Here is an 11,847-nt window from a genome sequence, read left to right on the forward strand (position 1 = left end):
AAAAGAAGTAGGCGATAGTGTCATGCCATACTTTTCCGGTGTGACTTAATTACAGCCCGCCATACCGACGCGAATGTGTTGATTTAAATAAAACAATTATTCAACCATTTGTATCAGGCTAACTTTTGCACAGGTAACCATCGTCGTGCAGCCATTTACGAAAATCACCATGCCATACTTTTCGGACGATTCCAAATGGTCGCCATACCGCCGAAAATCTGCAAAAATTTTTTATTTCGCCAAACTTTTTGTACCAGTATTGCATTTGGATTTTTGGAGAGTATTTGATAAAATGTGATCATTATTATATTTGCCATACTTCTAGTAGGGGGAAAAAGTGCTGTCATACTTGAAAAATTAATTTAGTATTAATTTATATAAGTGAAGATTTCCAACACCTAGATCTTTGAAATTTTGTATTTATATTCGTTGATCCTCAAACTTACAGGAAAAATAAGTGCCATACTGTTACAAATCGTTTGACTTTCGCTATTTTCCGACGAGTTCGACTAACGCCCACGCGACTAAGCCGCCGGTACCAGCGTTCACACCATCATTTTTCTTTTTGTCATTGCGTACTAAGAACCCTGTAGAACCGCCATCCTGTTACAAATGACTCGAAATTTTGTGTCAGTATCTCCCGGTCTATAACTATTTATCGTAACTATTTAGTTAAATGTAAAAATTATTACGAGTTATCGTATTGTAAGTTTTTTAGACAAGCCAAAATAGCGATTGTGCTTTTTTGTCAGCGTAGTGTAAGAAGATAAACTTAAGCGTTTCATCTTACGCCTATAATAAAGGGTGTGTGGATCTTTGGCTCTATTATGTAACTGGAGGCGATGATATCGTTTGACGCAGGCGCGATGCTGTTATGGCCGAGGGGTGAGGGTGCGTCAGTCGGCCCTCGGCGACCGGAGGTGCTTCGCGCTGTGCGCCGCGCCCCTCACAGCCAGAGCGTGGCTCGGGGCGTGGCGCTTACGTAAACAAGCGTGGTACTCGCGTTTCTGCGACCACGCCACTGTCCGTCCTAGAACGACCCCATGTCGGCCCGCCGCCTTTTCGATTTATGTGGATAGCCCAAAGCACGCTGCCGCGCCACCACCGCTGCCATTGCCATCACCGTTTTCGGCGCTTATAGGTAAAGTTTCCATACAATATTATAGATACATCGACCCTGAGGAGTTCGTGGCAAATTGTTTCATGTTTATGCAGTTAACAATTAACAAAACGTTTAAAATTGTTGAGTATGTTATAATAACCTGACCAAATCTTCTAGTACTTAGGTACTTGATTTATGATGGCAATAATCTAGTTAAGGCTAGATTCAAAGAAATCTTTTTCTGATTATAAATACGTATTAATTATTATAACTACAAGAGTTTATTGAGAGTTATATAGGTAAATAGTAGTTATATCTACTCAATAACAATATGTAATTTCTTTTTTTAACTTAGTCATAATAAAATAAGTTTACTATTATAAATATATAGTTATTCCATAAACAGGTTGGCAATATTTGTATAATTACTTATAGGTACATCTTAATTTTCTATTCCACCTACGCAGAACCACAGTAGCAGAACGTACTATTTCTCTTATATTATTTTGAATGTTATTTAACTATATTTACTAAGTATAATAGTGTTGTTTTTTTTTACTTAAATTAATTTAAAAATAAATGTCGAGCTAATAGGTACTAATAATATTCAATTTCAAGAAGGTAAACAAGAAATACCTATGCGAAATTAATAGCTTAAACGCGTCTACATGTGTAATGTGTATTTTATATCTTAATGGAAAAATATTTTGAAGCTGATAGCTTTTATTTTCACAAATAGCATCAAAAGTGAAGATGCAGGCGCGCACCTCTCTGATGGCGTTGGCCGCGCTGGTAGCGTTGGTGGCAGTGAGTGCTGAGCGCGCTGGTGGTATTAAAATCGGTAGCGGTACGATTGGTGCTGGAGGCAGAGAGGGTGCGCGTGGCGGTGGGGTCCGGATCGGCGACGGTCTGCGGCGGCCGCGGACATCGCCCGCGCCGCAGACTCCCCGCGCACCCTCAGTCATTACCGCCGCTCTTGTTGTGCCTCACAAGGCCTTCGGCGCACGTGATTACACCAGAGCTGAGAAAGCTGCGCTGTCTAAACTGCCACGAAAATTGAAACTCTTCTCACAAGTGCGTCTAAACATTACGCTTTCGATGCAAGGCCTGACGCCTAGTCCTATGTGTAAGTACTAGGATTAGTTACTACGAACTTGATAAGTTGATAGTTGTTAATAATCTAACTACTTACAGTCTACAGACTAGTTTATTCTACATGTAATTTTTTAAGCTGTTGCCTGAATGCATGGTTGTGTTATTCTTTGCATGTTGTCGTTACACTGCAGCGCAGACTAAAATATAAACAATTTATTTAAAAAACAAAAATAAACAAATGATTATGAATTATGATAACTTTTAACTAATATCCTAACTACTTCTATCTTAGTCTACATTAATTTATACCTATGTATCGATAAGTACAAGTAGATATAATTCAATCCTTAGAGGAGCTTATTAGCTTGGGTAGGTATGTGCTACCTAAATAGGTGCAATTTAGTGATTTGGTAGACAATATAATTTTTTTTATTAAGCGACTTTAAAAAAAAGGAGGAGGTTCTCAATTCGGCCGGTATAATTTTTTTTAATCTATACTAATATTATAAAGCTGAAGAGTTTGTTTGTTTGTTTAAACGCGCCAATCTCGGGAACTACTCTGGTCCGATTTGAAAAATTCTTTCGGTGATAGATAGCTCATTTATCGAGCTTTTGGCTTGTGCACGTGTGCAACCACAGTTAGACTACAAGCCCGCATATGAAAAAAATATGGGTCAAATGAACCACCACGGGACATATCTAGTACGAAAGAAGAGCAAAAAATAATAAGATTCATCACTATGCCGTCACTTGTAAGCTGTCCAACTGAGTGCAGATGAGAATTGAAAAGTACAGGTAGACTCGGTAAATTTTGGTCATATATTTTTGTACGGCATTCTTAACAATCGATAGATCCATTAAAAATAATAAGAAACCGCTCAGTGCCGTACAAAAATGTTGGTCCACCAAGTCGGAATTTTTATTTAATTTCCGAGAGTTACCGGGGATAAATTTGGTCATTTGACCATGTACGGCATCTGTGTCATACTATTGCTATACTGCTTTTAATCCATTATTCCGCAACGCCGTACAAAAATCATGGGGACAAGGGGAAAAAATCGAGAGTTGTAATCCCCTCTCTTTCCCCACTCCAGGGGGTCATTTGACACAACACGAAATAAATTTATTTTTAAAGTATTTTATGCATAGATAATATTTTTTCATGTGCCGTACATTTTCGTTGGTTCAAAGGGGAAAAATCTGAAAAAGAAAAAATCCATATTATAACCATTTATAACGAAATGTTTGCTTTATATTTTGATAATAAAATATAAATATACATTAATATTAAGAAGCTCGAGGTGGTTAATTATCACCTTGGAAAGTCGGAGTCAAGTGGAAAGGACTCCGTTAAATTGATGAACTAATAAAAAAGCTATGAACGAAAAGATGTGAATTATATGCAATCAGCCCATGAATACAGGTAAAGTCACAAGCAAATGCTAGTATTATATACATATTCAAAATGTACAAGTAAAGCGCTTTCAAATGATACCAAACACGGCATATTTATCTTAACTTTATTTTTTTACTCTGTATGTTTTGTCCGCTAGAGGGCGCCACATTAGATTTTGTGAAACCCCATATAGGCTTTAGCTAGCTGGTCGCTGGTTATCCAGTGAACAATTCAGATGTATGTTATTTGTCGAATTCTGATAAGTAGTTTAGAAGTTACGAGGGAATAGATGAACATACATACATGACCTGTCAAAACCATAACCCTCCTTTTGCTTTGCCGTAGTTGGGTAAAAATATGTTAATGCCGTACTGTATCAAATGGCCATAAAGCACCCTTAAAATTGTAGCTTTCGTCGCTTTCATCAGCCTAAAAGATGTGGTCTGCACAAAAATGTACGGCATCGTTTTTTCCTAATTTATCTATGTGAATACTATTTTAAAACAACGAATAAAGTGTAGAAAACTATTATATTTCATTAATCTACGATGTTTAAACTTTAACAAAATTTCTGGTTTTGCATTTCTCTATAACTTTTTTTAGAACGGTTTCTTTTGAACGGCAATACTATACAACAATTGAATTTTACAATATCATGTTAAAAAAAAAGTTCCCGTACAGGGTCAAATGACCTTACAGCTCTTTATATCAAGAATTCGATGAAATTAAGATGATTATTGGTATACATTTAAAAGAACAATTATTTTTTGACGGCATTGCTTTTAATAGTACTTTTGGGTGCTAGATAATGTTTTGGAACCGAAGCCGTACTTAGTCAAATGACCCCCTAGAGTGGGGAAAGAGAGGGGATTGCAACTCTCGATTTTTTCCCCTTGTCCCCATGATTTTTGTACGGCGTTGCGGAATAATGGATTAAAAGCAGTCTAGCAATAGTATGACACAGATGCCGTACATGGTCAAATGACCAAATTTACCCCCGGTAACTCTCGGAAATTAAATTAAAATTCCGACTTGGTGGACCAACATTTTTGTACGGCACTGAGCGGTTTCTTATTATTTTTAATGGATCTATCGATGGTTAAGAATGCCGTACAAAAATATATGACCAAAATTTACCGAGTCTACCTGTACTTTTCAATTCTCATCTGCACTCAGTTGGACAGCTTACAAGTGACGGCATAGTGATGAATCTTATTATTTTTTGCTCTTCTTTCGTTCTAGATATGACCCCTGGTAGTTCATTTGACCCATATTTTTTTCAAATGCGGGCTTGTAGTAGTGTGCAAGTGTGCAACACTTTGTTCATAATACAGTAAACTATGAATTATGATTCTATACACGACGACGTAGGTACCTACAGACAAACATACATTTTTATATAGTATAGTACTTACTTATATCTATATAATATATTTGATTTGGGTATATGAATATTGAATCATTATGTAAGTAGTTTGTATGATATGGTTCTAAGAATAACTAACTATGTACCTACTAATAACTTTCAGCTTCGCATACAAAATACAAGTTAGGGTAACAACTTGGGCTTATAGTATAATATCTAGATGTAGTGAATTTAAATTATTAGTAGAATAAATAAATCCATATCTTTCTAATTGTAAATTACTTAATTAAAAATTAACTAAATATTTAATACCTAACTAGTTAGTTACTTACTTAACTACTATAACTTATACATAACTATTTCGACCTTCTATTAAATTAAACTAAGCTTTAAAATTTAAAAAGGTTCATTAAACATGTATTAAATGCTTTCAGCAATCTTGGACTCGCTATGTAAAGAATTTCTAGCAGTCAACGTGTCTGCTATACTTTATCTTATGAATCATGAACAATACGGGCGATCTACTGCCTCCGCTCAATATTTTCTACAGCTGGCCGGATATCTTGGCATACCGGTAAAGCTTTTTATAAATATGCCGAACTTCCTATACTTCTTCTTCGCTTATAAAACATGCTAGGTAATCCCATTCCAACGCTTCAATTTCGGTGTTGGTTTCGTTTTCAGGTTATTGCATGGAACGCTGATAATAGCGGTTTGGAAAAACATGCATCTCATGCATCGTTGAGATTACAGTTGGCTCCAACAATTGAACATCAAACGGCAGCCATGCTCTCTATACTCGAGAGGTATAAGTGGCATCAATTCAGTGTGGTTACATCAGCCATTGCGGGGCACGATGATTTTATTCAAGCAGTCCGCGAAAGAGTTAGCTCTCTGCAAGTAAGGAATCTATATGTATTTAAATGTTTAATAAGGCAATAAAAAAAATTATGTAGGTTGAAAAATTGTCTGTAATATGTTTACAGGATCGTTTTAAATATAAATTCATATAGAATAGAAAAAATTCGATCACGAGGTGGAATTTGAACCCGCATCCTTTCACGCCAATCCGGGGCGGATGGGTAACCAACCGTGACCCGCCTCGTAATCGATTTTTTTCTATTCTTTATGAATTAAATTAATTTATAAAGCATTTGAATGCCATAAAACCAAAAATATCAAATTCAACAGGATCGTTTTAAGTTTACGATTTTAAATGCCGTGGTTGTGAAGAAACCTGCTGACCTCAATGAATTGGTGACAAGTGAAGCGCGAGTGATGCTCTTATATGCAACACGGGAAGAGGCAGCTGATATTCTATCTACAGCAGCTGATCTTCATCTCACCGGAGAGAGCTATGTTTGGATAGTTACACAAAGTGTATTGGGCTCCATGCAATCTCCAAATAAGTTCCCAGTTGGAATGCTCGGTAAGTTATTTTGTTGGTAAAAGCAATAAGAATATGTCAAGGGAAAATATAAAAAAGTTAAATAGTTAAAGTTTAATACTTCGTAACTAGTAAATTTTTAAAATAATGATAAAAATTTTAGGTGTTCATTTTGATACCTCGAGTTCCAGTATAATATCGGAAATAGCAACAGCTGTTAAAGTATTTGCATATGGAGTTGAATCCTATGTGTCTGAGGCTGAGAATGTTAGATATCCATTGGGAACGAGGCTCTCCTGTGATGGAGCGGGCAGCGGTGAAGCAAGGTGGTCTACAGGTGAACGATTCTATCGACATCTGCGCAACGTGAGCGTTGAGAGTGAGACTGGAAGGCCTAGTATAGAATTTACACCTGATGGGGAATTACGAGCTACTGAACTAAAAATTATGAATTTGAGACCAACACTTGGTGATCAGGTAATTAAAATTACAACTTCACAATTAAGCTATTATTTATTAATCTATATCAACGTTTCGTATTCTCATTTTGATTTTGTTACTAAAGCTTGTGTGGGAAGAAATAGGAACATGGAATTCTTATCCTAAAGAGCGTTTAGCTATAAAGGACATAATTTGGCCTGGAGGTCTGCATACACCTCCCCAAGGTGTGCCAGAAAAGTTTCATATGAGAATTACATTCTTAGAAGAGCCACCTTATATTAATTTGGCTCCGCCAGACCCAGTGAGTGGAAGATGTTCTCTAGACAGAGGTGTAATATGTCGAGTAGCTCCTGAAATAGAAGTTGTCGGGTGAGTTCTACGATTTATTTTATATTGCTTTATTGAATAAGTTTTTTTTTTTTAATAAATGGATGTCTACAGGATAGAAGCTGGTGCTGCTCATAGGAACAGTTCGTTATATCAATGTTGCAGCGGTTTTTGCATAGATTTGTTGCAACAACTGGCTGAACAATTAGGTTTTACCTATGAGCTTGTACGTGTGGAAGATGGACGATGGGGAACTTTTCAAGATGGAAAATGGAATGGATTAATAGCAGAGCTTGTAAACAAGAAGACCGACATGGTAAGTAAAAGACGCACTTTATTCTGTAAATGATGCTTTATTATCTACCTACCTACTAGTTACTGATGTTGTTTAAATTTTGTTTTATTTTTCTTTTGAAGGTGCTTACATCGTTGGTTATAAATTCTGATAGAGAAGCAGTAGTCGACTTTAGTGTACCGTTCATGGAAACGGGTATTGCAATTGTGGTCGCAAAACGAACTGGTATCATATCTCCCACTGCTTTTCTCGAACCATTTGATACAGCATCGTGGATGCTTGTTGGGGCTGTTGCGATACAAACTGCAACTTTTTGTATTTTCATATTTGAATGGCTGTCACCCAGTGGTCTAAATCGTTCACCAGGACAGATTAATGTACAAAACCGATTTTCATTATGTCGCACATATTGGATTGTATGGGCTGTACTTTTTCAAGTAAGTATTCTTTGTTATTTATAAGTGAGGTTATGTAATAACAATGCTCTAAATGTGTCTATCACGATTTTTTGAATTGAAACTTCGTCATGGCAATACGGTCACGTCATGGAGTAAGGCGATGAGTTTGATACTGTTGAATCTTGCCAAAGAAGTTTCACTTCTGAGTGACATGTGTACACACACGCTCTTTTTTTACATAATACATGCATTTATAATTTAACTAGGTTAATAAGGTATTTCTGTCGAAATTTTAAAAATGTATATTTTCTCATATAATCATCAATATCATAACACCTATTTTATCTTAATACCTTTTATAAGGGTACCAATAAATTTATCGTACAATTTCAACAGGCTTCGGTTCATGTGGATTCACCTCGAGGTTTCACCGCACGTTTCATGACTAATATGTGGGCGATGTTTGCAGTAGTATTTCTTGCTATATACACTGCTAACCTAGCGGCATTCATGATAACTAGGGAAGAGTTCCATGAATTGAGCGGTATTGATGACCCACGAATAGTAAAACCTAAAACCTATCAACCACCACTGAAGTTCGGTACTGTACCGTGGTCTCATTCAGATGCGACATTGAAGAAATACTTTAGAGAACCACACTCTTACATGACTCCGTAAGTATTAAGTTACCTACGTGAGCACATTAAATAGGATTTAATAAGAAAATATAGGTACTTTGATCATAACTAATTATACATTTTTAAAGGTACAACCGTAGCACAGTGAGCGCAGGTGTTACAAGCATTTTGACGGGTGAATTAGATGCGTTTATATATGATGGAACTGTTTTGGATTACTTAGTATCTCAGGTAAATTTCCACTACACGAGATATATTAACGTAGTTAATACAAAAAGAGAAAATCTATTTACTTGTACTATTTATGCCAATTTACATATGGGGCAAAATTGTATTATTTAAGGACGAAGACTGCAGACTTCTAACTGTCGGTGCATGGTACGCGATGTCAGGTTACGGATTAGCTTTTACTCGTAATTCAAAGTACCTTGGTATGTTCAATAAGCGGTTACTAGACCTACGCTCAAATGGAGACCTAGAACGGTTACGCAGGTAAATATCTACTCTGTCGATATTATTATGCCATAGAATCTATATATACAGTGTGTCCGGACATGACATACCGATATTTGAAGGGGCTATTCTCCAGGTATTTTTATGGACAATTCAACCCCTCTACAGTCCCCTACCTCACCCCCCTCAAAATGGCAAACCTATCAATTCGGATAGTGAATTTATGGAAATTGTAATCACTTCGAAAGTGAGTGTCACAAAATACTAAATTTAGTTTTATTTGAACAATAACAAGTTATTCTAGGGACCACTAAACAAATTTAATTGATAAGAGTGATGAAACATACTTTAAAAAATTCAAAAACCATTTTGAGGGGGTGAGGAAGGGGACTGTAGAGGGGTTGAATTGTCGATAAAAATACCTGGAGAATAGCCCCTTCAAATATCGGTATGTCATGTCCGGACACACTGTATAAAACGCAAAGGTGACTGATATAGTGATCTATCAACGCACAGCCCAAACCACTGGACGTATCGGGCTGAAATTTGGCATGCAGGTAGATGTCATAACGTAGGCGTCCCCTAAAAAAGGATTTTAGAAAATTCATCCCCCAAGGGGAACAAATAGGGGATGAAAGTTTGTACCATGAAAATTTATCTTTTCCACGCAGGGAAGCTGCGGGCAACAGCTAGTAGGTACTTAATAAGCCTCTTATTCATGGTAACTACCTAAATGTTTGTTGAGCAAGATTTCAGAAACATTGTTGATGAAGGGTGAGAAGTGGCGAAACTTTGTTAAATTTTGTTGTTTTATTTTCTAACATTATTACAATCAATATAGGCTGTTGAAACTGTTACATCTACATACATGCCGTCAACAACTCTGTAAACACGCAATGTTGCCAGCAACTCCTCAAGATGTTGATATAACTTCGTTGCTAAACAAATAATAAATATGTATTTACCATGAATATAATAAAAAAATGGCTTGCCGCTTCAGTTATTAATTGAAGGGCATGTCGTTTCAAGAGCACTTCATTATAGGTACTGGATGACGGGTACATGTAAACCTAACAAACAAGAGCACAAGTCATCAGATCCCTTGGCACTGGAACAGTTTTTATCAGCATTCCTATTACTGATGGCTGGTATACTGTTAGCTGCTGCTATATTATTCTGTGAACATTTATACTTCCGTTACGCACGGGAGCATATTGTAAAATCGGAATTACACCCATGCTGTACGCTCGTCTCCATCTCAATGGGTAAGCTGTATATCCTTGTTCAATAGCTGTATTCATTGACTTAATTAAATTTGGAAAAATTAATTAAATTTTTCTTTTTATTTCTTTAGGACAATCATTGTCAATGCAAAATGCAGTGATGGATGCAACAGCAGATCAAGGCTTTAGACTGGGCAAACGCCCACACTGTCGGTCAGCTGTGTGTGCTGCGCAGGTAAACAGGCATTCAAATTAGAAAAGATAAATGAAAAGTTAGTAAGTAACTAACTACACTGTAGTCCTATAGAAACGGAAGCAACTATTCTCAATAAAGTTATCATCATTTTCTCAATATATCAAATAACCAAAACTTTTTCTAACATTATAAAACCATACAGGGATTCTACAATCTATTTAATATGTATGGACATAATTTATTAATTTTCTTAAAAGACAGACATCAGACACATATTTTGGTAAAACTAGATATGGCGCGCACAACACGAGCGGGACGCGGCAGTGTCCCGCGCTCGGCAGTTATTGGCGGTGCTGGCGGCACACGGCCTACAACCGCCGCCGCGCCGGCTCGCGTCCGCCGCCACGCTGCACGCCGCGGGCCGGCCGCACGACGCCACGCGGCCGCGCACGCTGCACGTGCCGGCGGACCTGCTGCCGGACCTCGGCAGACCGCTCTCTTGTGACGATCTACGCGCTAGGTAATTTGCATAAATGTCTGCACTATTTACAACTCTACTCTTCATATGTACCTATACTGTAACGAAAAAGTAAACGAGACATTTTACCTGCAAATTTATAATCAAGTAATGCAAGCAAGAAAAGAAAATATGTTTGTTACTTTGTGATAAAAATCCTTTTTTTATGTTATAGGGAGCGGACGCGAGTAGAAATGGAAACAGTGCTGTGAGGCGCATATAGCGCCACTTTTTTTCAATTCCTGAAGGCTGTTCTTACACCAAGTTATACAAGACAAAATTAGTTATACTTTATGTTAAAATAAGATCAGATAAAAAAACGTTGTAATTATTAAATAAAATATTCCAATTATTAAAACCGAGAGGCGGATGTAGATAGCGAAGCGTTGTTGTGGGACGAGCGCGCGGGGCGGGCTGGGCGCCGGGCGCGCGTCCTCGTGTTGTCTACTACAATAAAATATATTTTTTGGACAATATCTTGTGGTTATTTATTTTTCTTTGTTATAATATACACATTTACATCTAATGCTAATAATCTTTTGACATCTGTACATTCCCTTCATAAATCTGAAACCTACTTTAATAAAATAATAATATCTAGGTATAAACAGGGTAAGTCGACCAATTCAATTGAGTGGGCTTATAACAACTTCCTAAATCCTATATTTAATTAGTCCTTAGTAGTCGTCACTAAATTTAGGAAAGTGCAATCGCATTTAGCAAGTTGGCCTCCTAAATTTTGGTAGGTTTCTGAGTTCTTACTGACTGAATCATTTCTAAGCCTAATTAGAAACGCAATTAGGAAGGTGTAATCGCATTTAGTAACCATAAACTTGACTTATTTAAATGTTTACTATTAAAATCCAATGTTTTATGAGATAATAATTGTTAGCAGGGATTAGAGACTGACTTTATAACTGAATTATAAATCATAATACGAATTATCTTATTAACACTGATTACGACCTATCTTTCTTTTTAAATAAATAGAAAGTATGACTTCCTCGTGGGAT

The 11,847-nt window shown here is 36.8% G+C and overlaps 1 protein-coding gene across 2 annotated transcripts; it reads left to right on the forward strand.

Annotated features, from left to right (window-relative positions):
- Positions 1-864: 864 nt before the first annotated feature.
- Nmdar2 (glutamate ionotropic receptor NMDA type subunit 2) lies at positions 865-11,304 on the forward strand. Of its 2 annotated transcripts, XM_090107698.1 has the most exons (16): positions 865-1,141; positions 1,842-2,228; positions 5,394-5,533; positions 5,644-5,859; positions 6,151-6,388; positions 6,510-6,823; positions 6,912-7,156; positions 7,229-7,430; positions 7,532-7,846; positions 8,204-8,481; positions 8,574-8,676; positions 8,789-8,937; positions 9,943-10,163; positions 10,253-10,356; positions 10,608-10,837; positions 11,010-11,304. In XM_090107698.1, the coding sequence occupies exons 2-16, from the start codon at positions 1,856-1,858 to the stop codon at positions 11,044-11,046; spliced, it is 3,165 nt and encodes a 1,054-aa protein (XP_089963824.1). In that variant the 5' UTR covers positions 865-1,141; positions 1,842-1,855; the 3' UTR covers positions 11,047-11,304. The 2 variants fall into 2 exon arrangements, with proteins under 2 accessions (XP_089963824.1, XP_089963825.1); XM_090107699.1 differs by lacking the exons at positions 865-1,141; positions 5,394-5,533 and having other exon boundaries at positions 2,114-2,228.
- The last annotated feature ends 543 nt before the right edge of the window (positions 11,305-11,847 follow it).

The sequence above is a fragment of the Colias eurytheme genome, chromosome 12 (genome assembly GCF_061535395.1).
Source record: "Colias eurytheme isolate Ceu_HAF_F1 chromosome 12, ilColEury1 Martin Lab GWU primary, whole genome shotgun sequence".
NCBI classification, from domain to species: Eukaryota; Metazoa; Arthropoda; class Insecta; order Lepidoptera; family Pieridae; genus Colias; species Colias eurytheme.